The 14797-nt window shown below is 42.5% G+C and overlaps 1 protein-coding gene across 11 annotated transcripts in view; it reads right to left on the bottom strand.

Annotated features, from left to right (window-relative positions):
• Positions 1–6118: 6118 nt before the first annotated feature.
• Positions 6119–14797, bottom strand: part of Pafah1b2 (platelet-activating factor acetylhydrolase, isoform 1b, subunit 2) — a 47380-nt gene continuing 38701 nt past the window's right edge. For 9 of the 11 annotated variants that reach the window (NM_001357241.1, NM_001357238.1, NM_001357243.1 and 6 more), the window contains 2 exons: positions 13750–13872; positions 6119–9774 (listed from right to left, as the gene is read on the bottom strand). In NM_001357241.1, the coding sequence (NP_001344170.1) occupies positions 9496–9774; positions 13750–13872 (402 nt within the window). In that variant the 3' untranslated portion in view covers positions 6119–9495. The remainder of the gene's footprint in view (positions 9775–13749; positions 13873–14797) is intronic. The other 2 variants (XM_030244123.1, XM_030244124.1) reach the window with 1 other exon arrangement.

Here is a 14797-nt window from a genome sequence, read left to right on the forward strand (position 1 = left end):
GAAGCTCAGGAAAGGGCTCTGGCCTTCTATGAAAGTCCAGCTATTGTACTCTCTGCCATATTAACAAGAAAAGATCAGCCCTGCCAGGCATGGTGACATATACCTGTAATCCCGGCTTTGAAAGGAGTTCAAGGCCAGCCTCAGTGACAAGACCAATCGTTAAAAAAACAAGGGGCTGGTGAGATGGCTCAGCGGGTAAGAGCACCCGACTGCTCTTCCGAAGGTCAGGAGTTCAAATCCCAGCAACCACATGGTGGCTCACAACCATCCGTAACGAGATCTGACTCCCTCTTCTGGAGTGTCTGAAGACAGCTACAGTGTACTTACATATAATAAATAAATAAATCTTTAAAAAAAAAAAAAAAAAAAAAAAAAAAAAAAAAAAACAAAACCAAATCAAACCAATAAAAGCTCAGGTCAATCCTGTACCCTAAAGGTACAGCCAGGCTGACAGGCCTAGAACACTCCTCTCTTCCGGTGGGGGCAAGAGAAACGGGAGCACTCACCAGACAGCTGATCTGGTTCCTAACCCAGCCTGGGCCTGGCAGACAGACTAAGCACATGCAATCAGATACATGATTTAGCTACCTAGAATGGTGTGACTTTAACCCAGAGAGAATGATTACGAAACCAAGCCTCTAAAGGAAGCACATTCAAGTTCCCTGTTTTCCTGTGACCATGAGAAGGGCCGGCTTGGCACTCTATGGGTCGGTTTTGTGTGTCAACTTGACACAAGTTAGAGTCATCATGGAGGAAGGAGCCTCCGTTGAGGACCCGCCTCCATGAGATTCAGATGTAAGACATTTTCTCAATTAGTGATCAATTCCAGAGGGCCCAGCCCAATGTGGGTGGTGCCAACCCCTGGGCTGTTGGTTAAGAAAGCCGGCTGAGTAGGCCTTGCGAGCAAGACAGTAAGCAGCACCTTCCATGCTCTCTACATCAGCTCTTGCCTCCAGGTTCCAGCCCTGACTTCCTCCATTGATGAACTGTGATCTGAAGTATAAGCTGAATAAACCCTTTCCTCTCCAACTTGCTTATTTAGGTCCCGGGGTTTTGTCTCAGCAATAGAAGCCCTAAGACCAGCAGGTACCAGGGACTGGGGTATTGCTGTGATAGGCCTGACCATGATTTTATTTGGAGGAATGTACATTTAGGGGCTTTAGATAGTAAAGCAGCAGAAAGCTTTAAATGGGGCTTAATAAGCCATACTAGTTGGAACATGGAAGATAGCTGAATTGAGGGTGATTTGAACTGTGGGGTCCTGGCTCAAAAGGTTTCAAAGGAGAATTTTAACATATTGCCTAGAGATTGTTCTTGTGACATTTTGCTGAAGAATGTGGCTACCTTTTGCCCTTGTCTTAAGAGTCTGCCTGAGGCTAAGGTGAAGAGATTTAGATTAACTGTACTGACAAAGGAAATCTCAAATAACCCTAGCACCGGCCCAGTCCTGTGGTTTACTCTTATAAAGAGCCTCCTCCTGGCTGCCTGCAGAAGACAGTTGTCTCCTTATTGCCTTTTGATCAAGATGTAGAACTCTCAGCTCCTCCAGCACCTTGTCTGCCAGCACAGTGCCATGCTTCCCGCCATGATGAAAGTGGACTGAACCTCTCAACCTGTAAGCCAGCCCCAATTAAATGTTGTCCTTTGTAGGAGCTGCCTTGGTCATGATGTCTCTTCAGAGCAATGAAACCCTAGCTAAGACAAGCATGTTATTCCATCACCCAAGTTCTGCGTCTCCCCTGGACCGCTCGGTGTCTGATTCTTCAGGGCTTTATGTCAGGCCAAGAATCAGTTGAACAAGACTTACTCTGCCACTATGAGGCGTCTCAAACCCCTCACATAGCTTCAGAGGAAAAGACTTTCTGTGTGTGTGCACAAATACGTGCATGTAAAAACTAGTGGTCAACCTTGGGTATCATTCTTCAGGCTCCTTATACGGTTGTTTGAGAAGGGGTCTCTGGGTGGTTTGAGATTTATCAAGCAGGTTAGGCTGACTGGCCAGTGTGCCCAGGGATCTTCCCACCTAGGCTGTCCCAGCCACGGATTCTAAGTGCTTACCACTATGCTTTTACACGGGTTCTGGGATCAAACTCAAGCCTGCTTCCTAAGTGGTTCAGCACTTTACTGATTATCTTCCAAGCCCATTTAGAAACAAACAAAACCCCAAGGAATCTGAAGTAAAAAAACTCGCCTAGCACATGTGGGGCTCTAAGTTTTATCCTTCACATCACCAAAAGAGGCAAGACTTCTGTGTATTTTAACACTGTCCTATAACTAGCATTCTGGAGTCAGGGGTTGGAAGATCATGAATTTAGGACAAGTGTGAGCTATATAGACTGTCTCAAATCCCAAAGGTAGAGTGTGATGTCAGAAAAATCTAGTTCAGACCCTGCACTGCATGCCAAGCCTCATCGCTGTGGTCCTTACTATACAGATGGCACAGGATGCCTGCGTGTGCATCTTAACTAAAGACCAGGAAGGGGAGCTTTTGCTTGGTGGCACAGACCTGGAATCCCAGCTAGTCAAGAGGCTGAGGCAGGAGGACCACAGATTCAAAGCCTGTTGAAAAAACTTCAGTAAGATGTGTCTCAAAACATAAAAAGGGCTTATGATGAATGTAGTTCAGTAGTAGAGTACTTGACTGGTATGCTAGGAGCCTGGATTCAATCTACAGTGCTGGGTGAGTATAAGGGTGGGGTGAGCAAGGGGAAGAATTTTTAAAAATTGGCAAGGGAAATGAGAGAGAATTGCTCTGAGCAATGGGCAGGGTTTTCTGCAAGAGGAAGATGTTACTTTCTGTTCCCTAAGCTTCAACATTCATACTGAGTCACTCAGTCCCTGTATCTGCTTCCCTCTGGCCATGTGACAGAACCGAAAGAGCTTTCCAGGAAAGGTTGCCTGGGCATCAGGTTGCAGTGCACAAGTGGATAAATAATAGATCAGTTCAAATCTGTGCCTCTAAGGATCACTGCCAAGAGACCAGATCTTCACCTGCAGAAAAGCCTGAGCCCTGAGCTACTGAGTCAGGATGCTGCTAAGAGCTTTGCCCGTCTCTGGCACATCCTAGATTACAAACAACTCTACAGTCCTATTGCCCTTTTCTTAGTTATACACTGGCTTACCTCTTACACCTTCTCTTACCGAACTGGCCTCAAGTCTTCCAGGTGATTTCCTCATTCCTATTATCTCCAAACCAGTCTAGCCTCTTCTATTTTTTTTTTTTTTTTTTTTTTTTTTTTGTTGTTTTTGTTTTTCAAGACAGGGTTTCTCTGTGTAGCCCTGGCTGTCCTGGAACTCACTTTGTAGACCAGGCTGGCCTCGAACTCAGAAATCCGCCTGCCTCTGCCTCCCAAGTGCTGGGATTAAAGGCGTGCACCACCACGGCCAGCCCCATTCATTCATTATTTTATTTATTCAGTGCCTGGCCTGTACTTGTCCCTAAACTGTGCTAGGAACAGAGAGAGCCTTAAAGCACCTTCACTATTTATGTAGGCCTGGAAGATGGCTCAGCAGATCAAGGCAATTTGCAGAGCCTAAAGAACTGAGTCCCATAACTAGAACCCACATGGTAAGAGAACCAACTCCTAAAGGCTGCCTTGGGTTACTGTGGCATGTGTGCACACTCAAAAATATATGTAGTTTTAAAAATAAACAAACAAAAAATACTATTTTTAAAAAAAGTTTATGGAGGACATTATGAGAACATAGACATGAGCAGTAAGACAGACTGGAGCTAGAAATGGAAGAATCAGCAAACACTCCACGGGTCCCTATTGGGATAAAAGATGGAAGGACTAACCAATTAAGGGGACAGAAACAATATTTCAGAGAGTAGTCTCACCTTGGAACAGCCGTACTTATGTATGGAAGGGAAGGCTGACCGTGTAAGCCAGGAGCTGCCGACAAGCATGCTGTTGTATTTGATTCTTTACTAGTGTGTTGACTCAGTGTTAAGTGTCTTTGTGTAAGCCAGGCATGGTAGTGCAGACCTGTAATCTCAGAACCTAAGAGGCTGAGGCAAAGTCATCAGTGTGAGCCCAGCCAGGGCTATATAGCAAAACCTGGTTTTAGAAAATTGTGTTTATAAATAAACTAAGTTTAAATGAGCCAGGAAATGAGGCCAGAGGCCTATGTGGGATTACACTGTATCAAAGACAAACATTGTTCAGCTAAACACTAAACATCTTTCATTCAGAATGGCTACATAATGTGATCAGGCAGAGGCAAGTGGTCCAAGTCTGTAATTCCAGCAGGAGGAGACCTCATCTAAAAATAATCTAAGAGGGCCTCTTAGGCAACTGACAAAGGTAAGGCCTGTGGGAACTTGGGTGGAGAAGAACTTTGCATTAACGTGTCATAAACAAAACCATCCTGAATTATTATTTCTATAAACATTTGTAGCCTGCATTTTAATGCAGCAGGACTATGGCAGAGTGGTTAAGGGAATATGCCACAGAAATTTGTAGCCATATCTTCCAGCTGTAACTACTGCTGCCGTGCTGTGTCATCAGGACGAGTACCTTGGTCTAGTCCCTCCGCTTGGGAGACATGGGCAATGAGGCTCCGTCCAAGGTTCACATCCTATGCTGGCATCATCATGTGTCATACTGGGACTGATGACACTCACTCAGTTCTGATAAGACAGTCTACAGCACACATTCAGACTAAACTATCTGCAAAACAATTCTAGCCTTCCCCGTATGAAGGATGCCAAAGGACGCAGTCATGGCTTCTAGAGGTCTGAATAAGACCTCATGTGAGGTTTCATCTGTGATTATGTCCCCATCTCCACCCCAATGTCATTGGAAGCAGACAAACTGCCTACTTTAAAGCTTTCTTTCTGGCTAGGTGTGGTGGTAAACACTGTACCCTCAGCACTTGGGAAATAGAAGCAGATGATTCGCTCCAGATCATCTTTAGCTACACAAGGGATTCCAAGCCAGCCTGAGCTACATGCCAAAAATCACAAACAAATCATCTTGTTGGGTATTAAAAGGATTTGATATGCAGAGAATTCTATTTGACTAGTTGTAAGCCTCCACATTCTCTTTAGATTATAACTTTATTTATCTAAGTAGTATCTTCTTCTGACATGCTAACACAGAGCTCTGTAGTCTCCCAAACCCCTTAGGTATATCAGCACAAATTTTGTTCCATGTTTTAATTTTAGTGCTGATTGAAGGTTGCAAGTCAGATGACCAGACAGTGCACTTTAAGTAAATCTATTTTTATGGCCACACAAAAGCTAGGACTGAAAGGGAGACACTAGCAGCAGAAAGACCAAACAGCTGCTTCCTCACCCAGGAAGAGAAGACACATCGATCCTAGCACCCTCACCTGAGGCAACTAGATCCTCAGAATCTAGAGCAATGAGTAGCACACGGGCAGGAAGTCAGGGAGAGCTGGCTCAAAGCTGGGCGCAACTATATAAGTCAGGATGACCTCGGAGAGAATGTAATATTCAATTTCTGAATCTCTTTTGTTTGTTTTCTCTGTACACGTAGGTCTGCCTGCCTTGGATTTCTAAGCTCCTTAAGCAATAGCTCTCTGGGCTCTACTCACACAAAACACCTGGGGAGGTCTCCTGAAGCATTTCTCCCTAGAAGGCACAGGAACCCAGCCAAGTAAGTCATCCGAGTGCAAGCTGCGGGGAACAGGAGGTGCTGTCCCAAGCAGTAAAATGACGGTGACTGTTAGTGTGAAGAATGGAGAAATGCCACATGGGCCATTCTGTGAGTAAATGTGAAACACTGAACTTAAAAAAGGGGGTCAAAAGGTTGGCTTACGGTTTATCTTTAAGGCCAGGTATGGTAGGGCACACCTTTAGTCTCAGCATGTGAAAGGTGGAGCAACTAGATCTCTGAGTTCCAGGCCAGGCAGGGCCACATAAGGAGACTGTGACCAATCTACAACACTCTCCTATATCTACTCAGGGTTACTTATAACTTTACTCACCCGTCCTAGTGTCCTACCCTGTGAGAAGTGATGGAGTCAATTTGGTACATTCAGTTCCAGAGGACATAAGACGACAAACAATCCATTATGTTTATAAGGTATGAAAACCCGCCCCAGCTTTTTCCATTGGAATCTAAACTATGATAAAAGAAACAGACATCAGTAAGTTTGCAGTGAAATGTTGACTTTTATATTAAATGAGCACTGGACAGAATGGATTCTAGTCAGGAAGCCTTTGCCAAAGCATAGTCACAAGCTCCCTTGGGGAGGTTCAGTCAGCCTGCTGCAGTGGTCCCGGAGAGGAAGCTCACTGGCAAGCCCCCACTCATTGTTCCCACACAAGCTGCTCAGAGTCAGGAGCTGGCTGTGCTCCCCTTTCCTAAGTTTCTAGTTTCTTCATCACTGTAATAAATAGAAAACTGGCAATATTCACACACCTTAGCACAGACAGGTTTCAGACACAGCATACAACTGTTAAGTGATTAAATTGAAAATGCAAACAGAAATTGGGACTTTTTAAAACAATGAATTATAATTCTTTAAAGAACTGGCCATGAGCTAGCTAGTCAAGACTTATTTTGCTGGGTGAGGTTTTTGACAGAAGTATCAGGATTGGATAGAAGTCCTCAACAATCCTAGCAGACCTGACATGGTGGCCAGAGCACTGCCAATGGTAATCTACAATGCCAGGGCATCTCCAACCTGCTACAGTAGAGACATGGCGCAGAAGGACCGAGTTCAAGGGCATCCACAGCTCATGGTAAGACAGACTGTACTACACTGAGACCCTGTCTCAAGAGAAGAAAAATGTTGGGAAAGGAACAGAATAAGTCAAGCATGGTGAAATAGGCCTGTAATTCCAGTACTGGAGAGACAGAGACAGGAGGATCACCAAAGTTCAAGGACAGCCAGGGTACTGTAGACTCTGCCTAAGAACATCACCACCCCACCTACCAAAAAACCAAAACAAAGCAGTGTCTCTGCTGGCTGCCAGGCCCTTAGCCAATGGCAAAGTAGTTCTGTTCACGTCTTTAAAAACACACAAAGACTAACCAGTTTGTCACTGAAGCAATCTGGGATGTCAACCAAAGAAAAACTGACCAACAATTTTAACAATTTTACCCCTAAACCAGCACAAATAAACCTGGCAAGAAATGACAGTGGACTCCATATCTGCATGTTAGCAATAGGACAGAGTTTTATTTAAAAGGCTAGTGGTTCAAATACTATTGCTTGAAGAGCTCTGGTAGGTATAAAACGTAGTAACATCTGAGGTTTATACACATATGCAGGAGCTGACGGCCAGCTCACAGGACTAGTTCATCCTTGGTCAAGAGAAACTACAAGGGCATGCTACGGGAGTGACCGAATGGATTCACTTGGACCATACTCCCACTCTCCGAGGAACACACAAACACCTGGGTAAAAAATGCTCTTTTTACACACAAAATTCTGGCTTAATTAACTCTCCTTCCTAAAATGATAGCTCGGTTCAGAAAACAATCTGTCTTGAAAAACTCAAGAACTTGGACTACTAAAAAAATAAAAGGGAATTTTACTGTAGTAAACAATTTTAGTAAACACCGTGTATATTTTCCTGTTGCTAATGAAGACATGATACATTCATAACACTATGCCTTAAATTCCTACACAGATGCTCACCAGGAAAAAACCACCTCAACTTCTATCTTTCTCAGTCAGGTGCAGGTCTCAGCACAAACCAACAATAGCTCCTCTACCAGCCCTGATGGCTGCTCTGAAGGCAGAACATAAAAACCTAGATCATAGCTACCGAATGTAACCATTAAGCAAAATCTTTGCAGAGCACATTTAATGAATTACTTCAATCCCCAACCTGGTCCAGTTAAAATGTTTGTAGATCCAGTTTATACGGGTCCATAGGCATATTGGATGACCAATAATCTATTGTTCTCTCAAGTGGCAGTTTGTATAGCTCAAGCAAACCAGTAGGAATGTAAAGAGCTCTCTTAAAATCTTGATAAAGACATTAAATTATATGAGGAACCTTAAAAGATCAATGAGCTACCTCCATGGTAATACATGCATGCCTTTACTGTCAGTCTTCAGGAGTCCAGAGGCAGGCAGATCTCTGTGAGTTCAACACTAGCCTGGCCTACAATGTAAATTCCAGGCTAGGCAGAGCTACACTATGAGACCCTGTCTCAAAGACCAAAACAGGAACTTAGTTTACCTTTATTAAAATGGTAGAATAAAGATAGCAAAGCTAAAGCAGGTGTGGTGGCGCACGCCTTTAATTCCAGCGCTTGGGAGGCAGAGACAAGTGATCTCTAAATTGAAGGCCAGCCTGATTTACAGAGCTTCAGGCCAGTCAGGACTATACAGAGAAACCCTGTCTTGAAAAACAAAAACAAAAAAGGAAAAAAAATGATAAGGATAGTACATCTATTGTGAGAGCAGCTTCCCTGTTTCCCATGGAAAAAAAACTTTTTTTTTGCTGACAGAATTTAAGAATTAAAAAAAACAAGCAAGCAAGCAAACAGTGGCAGAGTACTTGCTTAGTATGTGCTAGGTCCTGGGTTTGATTCCAGTACTGTAAAATAGATCTATTTATATATAATATATATAAAACGAAAACAAACATATACACCTTAAGATAATATAAAACTTGAAAATAACATCAGGCATTATGGAATGGGAAACAATTCTGACCACCCCTACACCCAAAACAAAGAAAAACAACAGGTTGGGGGGGGAGGGGATGACAAGCAGAACTCTGGATGATGAACATTACACAGACCCTACATCACAGAACACCACACAGAATGAGTTATCCATCAGTAAGACCGTCCTGACGGCAGTGCATGTCCTAGATCAAAAATGAGTTAAAAGTTTGTAATGTAAATAACCCACCTGTGAGGAGATGAGGGGGAGGCAGAGGGAAGGCTGCATGCACGGGTCTATTACAGACATGATAATCAGCAGCAATAAAAACAATATCCCACAGTCCCTAGACCTTGTTTTCACTGCTTAAGATTGAGAGGAACAAACTCACTTGTAACTATAGCATCTCCCATATTGGAGTGACAAGCATGTTTAATCTGATGCTATGTGTTAATAAAAATACTGAGGATACATGAATCAAACAAAACAACACAACATACTAACTTATGAACCTTAAAACTGGACCAAAAATAAGTTTAAAGCCAAGTAGATGTGATAATTATCACACATGACATAATCCATAGAAAAAAGGGCCAAGAAAAGAATCTTCATATTGTACTCTTGCTTGATGTTGTCCTAGGGAAAAGTGATAATTCTACAAATGTGTCATAAACAACTAAAAAGTCCCCTTCTGGTTTCAAATGAATCTTCCTTGGCTAATTTTTCTCCTCTCAAACAAAACCTTTATATACAGGACCAATTTAAATCCCTCCTCCCCTTCAAACATACAAGCATCCAGGAACATTGTACAATGCAAAGTGCCTTAAGAAAGGATTCTGTAGTGCCAGTGGTCTAACTGATCTGAGGAAGCGGGATGCTGTAACACTGATGGGCCAGTCAAGCAATGGTGGTCTGCTTCTCCTCCGGTGTTTCCTCCAGCAACTGCATGATCAGTTCATGGAGGGGTTTGCAGATCTTTGCATAGCCCCCTCCTGTGAGATGAAGAAAATCAAACATGTCGTGGCAGGAGATGGCACCGTCCGAGTGCACGAAGCCCCCGTCTATATCAAGGAGCTGCACATTGGCAAGCTTCGGCAGGGAAACCTTGAGAAGCTGGTTCACCTTGGCATTCTTTTGTCTTAAAGGGTTGGGCTTCTCACCTCGAGGTAACAGACCCTGGGGCAGAGCATAGAAGAGCATTAACAGAAAGGGTTACTTGGTTTTCTTTACTTACTTATGACTTGAGCTTCCCAATTCCACTGAACTTCTACCTGCAGACCAATGCTCCTGGGGTCTCGTCAGCCTGTTCTAAAGCAGTGCATCACCTTCTCTTGTCCACAGTTATGTCAACTGTCATTCCAACATCCCAGGTCTCTCATCTCACACTTCATAGTTATTACAGGATGACTAAATATTTATATTCTAAATATTTCTCTAATCAACTTTTGTTTTCTGAAACGAGGTCTCATGAATCCTAGGCTGGTCTCACACTCACTAGATGCTAAGGATTATAGATATGTATCATCACATCTGGTTTCTATGGTACTGAGGGTGGAACCCAGGGCTTCACTGCATGCCAAGCAAGCACTATATCAACTGAGCCACATCCACAGCCTTCATCATCTTCTTCACCATGGTAACACAAAGTCTGGTCAGGAACTTATTGCCATTCATCCCAAAACCAGTATGTCCTCTTTCAATTCTTTCTCCATATGCCTTGTCAGAAGAATGTAGCTTAGATACACCTATCAATGCCAGAGAAATTACACTATAATACATTACAAGAAAGAGAACTGGAGACATTGGTATGGCACATGCCTATAATCCCAGCACTCCAGAGGCAGCAAACTCTTATATGTTCAAGGACAGACTGATCTACAGAGCTAGTTCCAGGACAGCCAAGACTACACAGAGAAACTGTCTCACAGTATAAAAAAAGAGAGAGAGAGTGAAGTGGAATCACAGCTGCAAAGCTGTCTTAATGAAACACATGAATTAAATAAATTACTCACCTGGTAAGATAAATTAATTTATCCTAAATTAATTTTAACTGGTAGATTAACAATCTAATACAATTTTCAGATAAATAAGATGGCTGTCTTTCTACTATGGTAAAGAGAAGTATCAGCTGGGCGTGGTGGTACACGCCTTTAATCCCAGCACTTGGGAGGCAGAGGCAGGCAGATTTCTGAATTCGAGGTCAGCCTGGTCTACAGAGTGAGTTCCAGGACAGTCAGGGCTATACAGAGAAACCCTGTCTGGAAAAAAAAAAGAGAAACATCACATGTTTAGAGCAAGATTGTATCAATGCAAATTAGAAGTAGTCTTCAACCAATAACTGGTTCCATCCCAGAAATACTGCCAGACACTGCCATCCTTGTAGCTGGCTGATACCTAGTGATAGCACACAAGGCAACTTAAAATTGTGTCCCTAATTTCTCCTATAGGGTATGTAAGTAAGATGGTTCCTTGCAAGGAGAGATTTATTGTGGGGAGTTAATTTTTACTCACTTATTTTGGTAGTACTGGGAATGAACTTAGGGCCTCATAAATGCAAAGCAAGAGTTCCACCAGGGGCTCAGCGAGTAAGAGCACTGACTGCTCTTCCCAAGGTCCTGAGATCAAATCCCAGCAACCACATGGTGGCTCACAACCACCCATAATGAGATCTGACGCCCCCTTTGGGTGCATCTGAAGACAGCTACAGTGTACTTATTTATAATAATAAATAAATCTTTGCGCTTGAGCAAGTAGAGTTGACCAGAGCGAGCAGAGGTCCTAAAAATTGAATTTCCAACAACTACATGAAGGCTCACAACCATCTATCTGTGCAGTGTACTCATATACATAAAATAAATCTTTAAAAAAAAAAGAGCTCTACCATGAGCTACCATGAATTCTTTACTGTTAATTCCACTTTACAAAAAACAAACATATATTCAAAGCACATTCTTGTACATATCTATGCTAGTTCTTTCAGTAACATATTGGGGCTTTGGTTGTTAATTTGCTTATGATTTTATACTTTTCCAAAAGCCACCGAGAATTCTCAGTTTGTTACACTGATCATCTCCCTCCATACCTGTTATGCTAAAACATTTCAAATGATCAAGTCAGTCCTAAAACCAAGCTTCTTACTGTTAAGTGTAAACTGAGGGACTGAGTGATTGCACATGCTTGTGTTTCTCACTGTTGGGGGCTAATGTCACCTTCAGCTACATCATATTGAGTCTAATGCCATGATGCCAGCTTTGGCTACAGAAGACCCTGTCTCAAAAAGAAAGAAAGGGAAAAAAAAGGGCTCTGTACCTAATATTTCTCATGCTACAAATGATAATACAGCAAAGTCTGGTTGAGACAGAAGGAGTAACCAGAAAAGATAATCAATTACCAATAATCACATACTTTGTTCCAGCTTTCAAATCATACAGAATGGCAGAGTGAATATTTCTCATGATCAAGGTAACATGTCTACTGAGATTTATAAACAAGAATGAGAAAAAAATGAAGCCACTGAGATGGCTCAATGGGAAAGACATTGCCAAAAAACCTGGGGATTTAACTTCAATCCCCAGAAACCATGTTGTAGAAGAAAAAATTAATAAACATACAAACAAAACTAATTATGAAGAAAAATATGTGTTTTTTCTTAATAAAAGTACCAAGGTATGCTGTTTGATTCCCCCACTCTGTTTGATTTTAAATTGTCTCTAAAATAAGATATTAAGTTCCTAGCCGCAGAGATTGCTCAATGGGTAGAGTGATCACTGCCCAAGTTGCCCAGAATCCATGAAAAGCCAGGCCCAGCAGAGGCAGCTGCAATCCCAGCACTCCTAGTCTGAGATGGGAGGGACAGAAGAATTCCTGGAAGCTTAGGGGTCAGCTAGCCTGGAATATGCACTTCCCTAACCAATTTATGATAGGTGTAGTGTTTCATGTTTCAGTATTATTAAGACCATAATCAAGATCTCTATTGCGGGGCGTGGTGGCAAACGCCTTTAATCCCAGCACTCAACAGGCAGAGGCAGGCGGATTTCTGAGTTCAAGGCCAGCCTGGTCTACAGAGTGAGTTCCAGGACAGCCAGGGCTACACAGAGAAACCCTGTCTCGAAAAAAAAAAAGATCTCTATTAAATTTGGCTTATTTTTTATGGTGCTGAGGATCAAATCTAGGGTTATATGCATACTCCAAAGTATTCTACCACTGAGTTACATGCTCTTAGCTCCTTAATATCCACTTTAAAACCAAGAGTATTTATGGAGGATTCATCCTGTACCATTCAGGCATTAATATTTCTTAAGAAGCTTCTTCAAAGCTAAACTCTGTCACAACACCCCAGTCGAGAATAAGACACATAATGCAACAGCTACATCAACACTTAAACTAAATGCCAAGAAATAAAAACTAAGATCTGAAGCTGGCAAGATAACTCAGCAGGTAAAAGCTGTCACCAAGCCCGATGACCCAAGTTTGATTGCTGGAACCTACATAGTGGTATAAGAGAACTAATTTTTTTTCTTCCCCCTAGCTGTTCAGATGGAGTTAGATAGGACTTCTCTATGTAGCCCTTACTGTCCTGGAACTTGCTCTATAGGACAGGCTGGCCTAGAACTCGAAGAGAACTGCCTGCCTCTCTCTGCTGGGATTAAAGGAATGAAACACCACTGTCCATCCAGTGAGACCTGATACTATACTTATAGGTTGTCTTTAGAAAGACAGACAAAGAGACACACCCCAGTTAAAAGATCTGGTTCTTCAGCATCTACAAGAAAAAACCAAATTAGTAGTAACTGCATACACATTCCTCCCTGACTTCCTAACCATCTCACCCTTACAAACAACTACCAGAAATAGTTTCCCCTTAAAAACTCCACATTAGCCGGGCGTGGTGGCACACGCCTTTAATCCCAGCACTCGGGAGGCAGAGGCAGGCGGATTTCTGAGTTCAAGGCCAGCCTGGTCTACAAAGTGAGTTCCAGGACAGCCAGGGCTACACAGAGAAACCCTGTCTCGTAAAACAAAACAAAACAAAACAAACAAAAACAAAAACACAAACAAAAAAACCCCCTACACATTGATGAGTGACATTTTTTAAAGATTTCTGAATGGATCTAAAGATATAACAAATCTCTACCTAAAAAGATTACTCACCAGCACAATGATCTTGGCCTGTGGCTGCCGCGTGTTTATAAGTTGTACAATAGCCTCAATCCCACCTGCTACTTCTTCTGCTGTATTTTCGTGGTTGTTTGTCCCTACCCAGACAACAATGACCTATAATGAAGAAAGAAAAAAGGGAGAAGATAAAGACCAAGAATAAAAGAATACTAAAACTTTTAAATGAAAAGCTTATTTAAAAAAAAAAAAAAATCAAGAGAAATGGGGAAGGTAAGATGGCTCAGCAGGTAAGGGCATTTGTCACAAAGCATAAATACAAAGTTCAAACCCTGGGACCCACAGGGTGGAAGAAAGGAATCAACTCGACAAGTGTCCCCTGGCCTCTACAGTGTCACACAGTATGTTCACTCATACATGTGAAGGTAGACATAAGCAAAACAAATAAAATCTAATAAAAACTTTTAAAAACATTTAATAATGGGCTCCTCAGACAATGTTGGAAAACTTCAATGGGAAAATGAAAACCCAAGCGCAATGGCACCGTGGGTAAAGCGCCTGCTGCCACGTCTGCCAGAGTTCAATACCCAAACCTCAAGAGAACACCTATTCCTACAAGGTGCCTTCTGACTTCTACATATATGCACTGTAGCACATGCATGCAGACAAATGAATAAAGAAATGCAACCAAATTTCTAACAAAACAAAACAAAAAAACCCAAAATCATGACTTATGCTTAACATTATGTTTCAAGATAAATTATGAGCAAATTAATATTTAGGTACCAAAATTAGCCAGGTGGTGGTGGTACACGCCTTTAATCCCAACACTCAGGAGCCAGAGGCAGAGGCAGGTGGATTTCTGTAAGTTCGAGGCCAGCCTGGTCTATAAAGAGTGTTCCAGGACAGCCAGGGCTGCCCAGAGAAACCCTGTCTTGAAAAACAAAAAACAAGCAAACAAAATAAGAACTGGAGAGATGGCTCAATGGTTAAGAGCATTCACTGCTCTTCCAGAGGTCCAGTTCAACTTCCAGCAACCACATGGTGGCTCATAACCATCTGCAACGGGATCCGATCCCCTCTT

This window comes from Mus musculus, chromosome 9 (assembly GCF_000001635.26).
Source record: "Mus musculus strain C57BL/6J chromosome 9, GRCm38.p6 C57BL/6J".
In the NCBI taxonomy this organism is placed as follows: domain Eukaryota; kingdom Metazoa; phylum Chordata; class Mammalia; order Rodentia; family Muridae; genus Mus; species Mus musculus.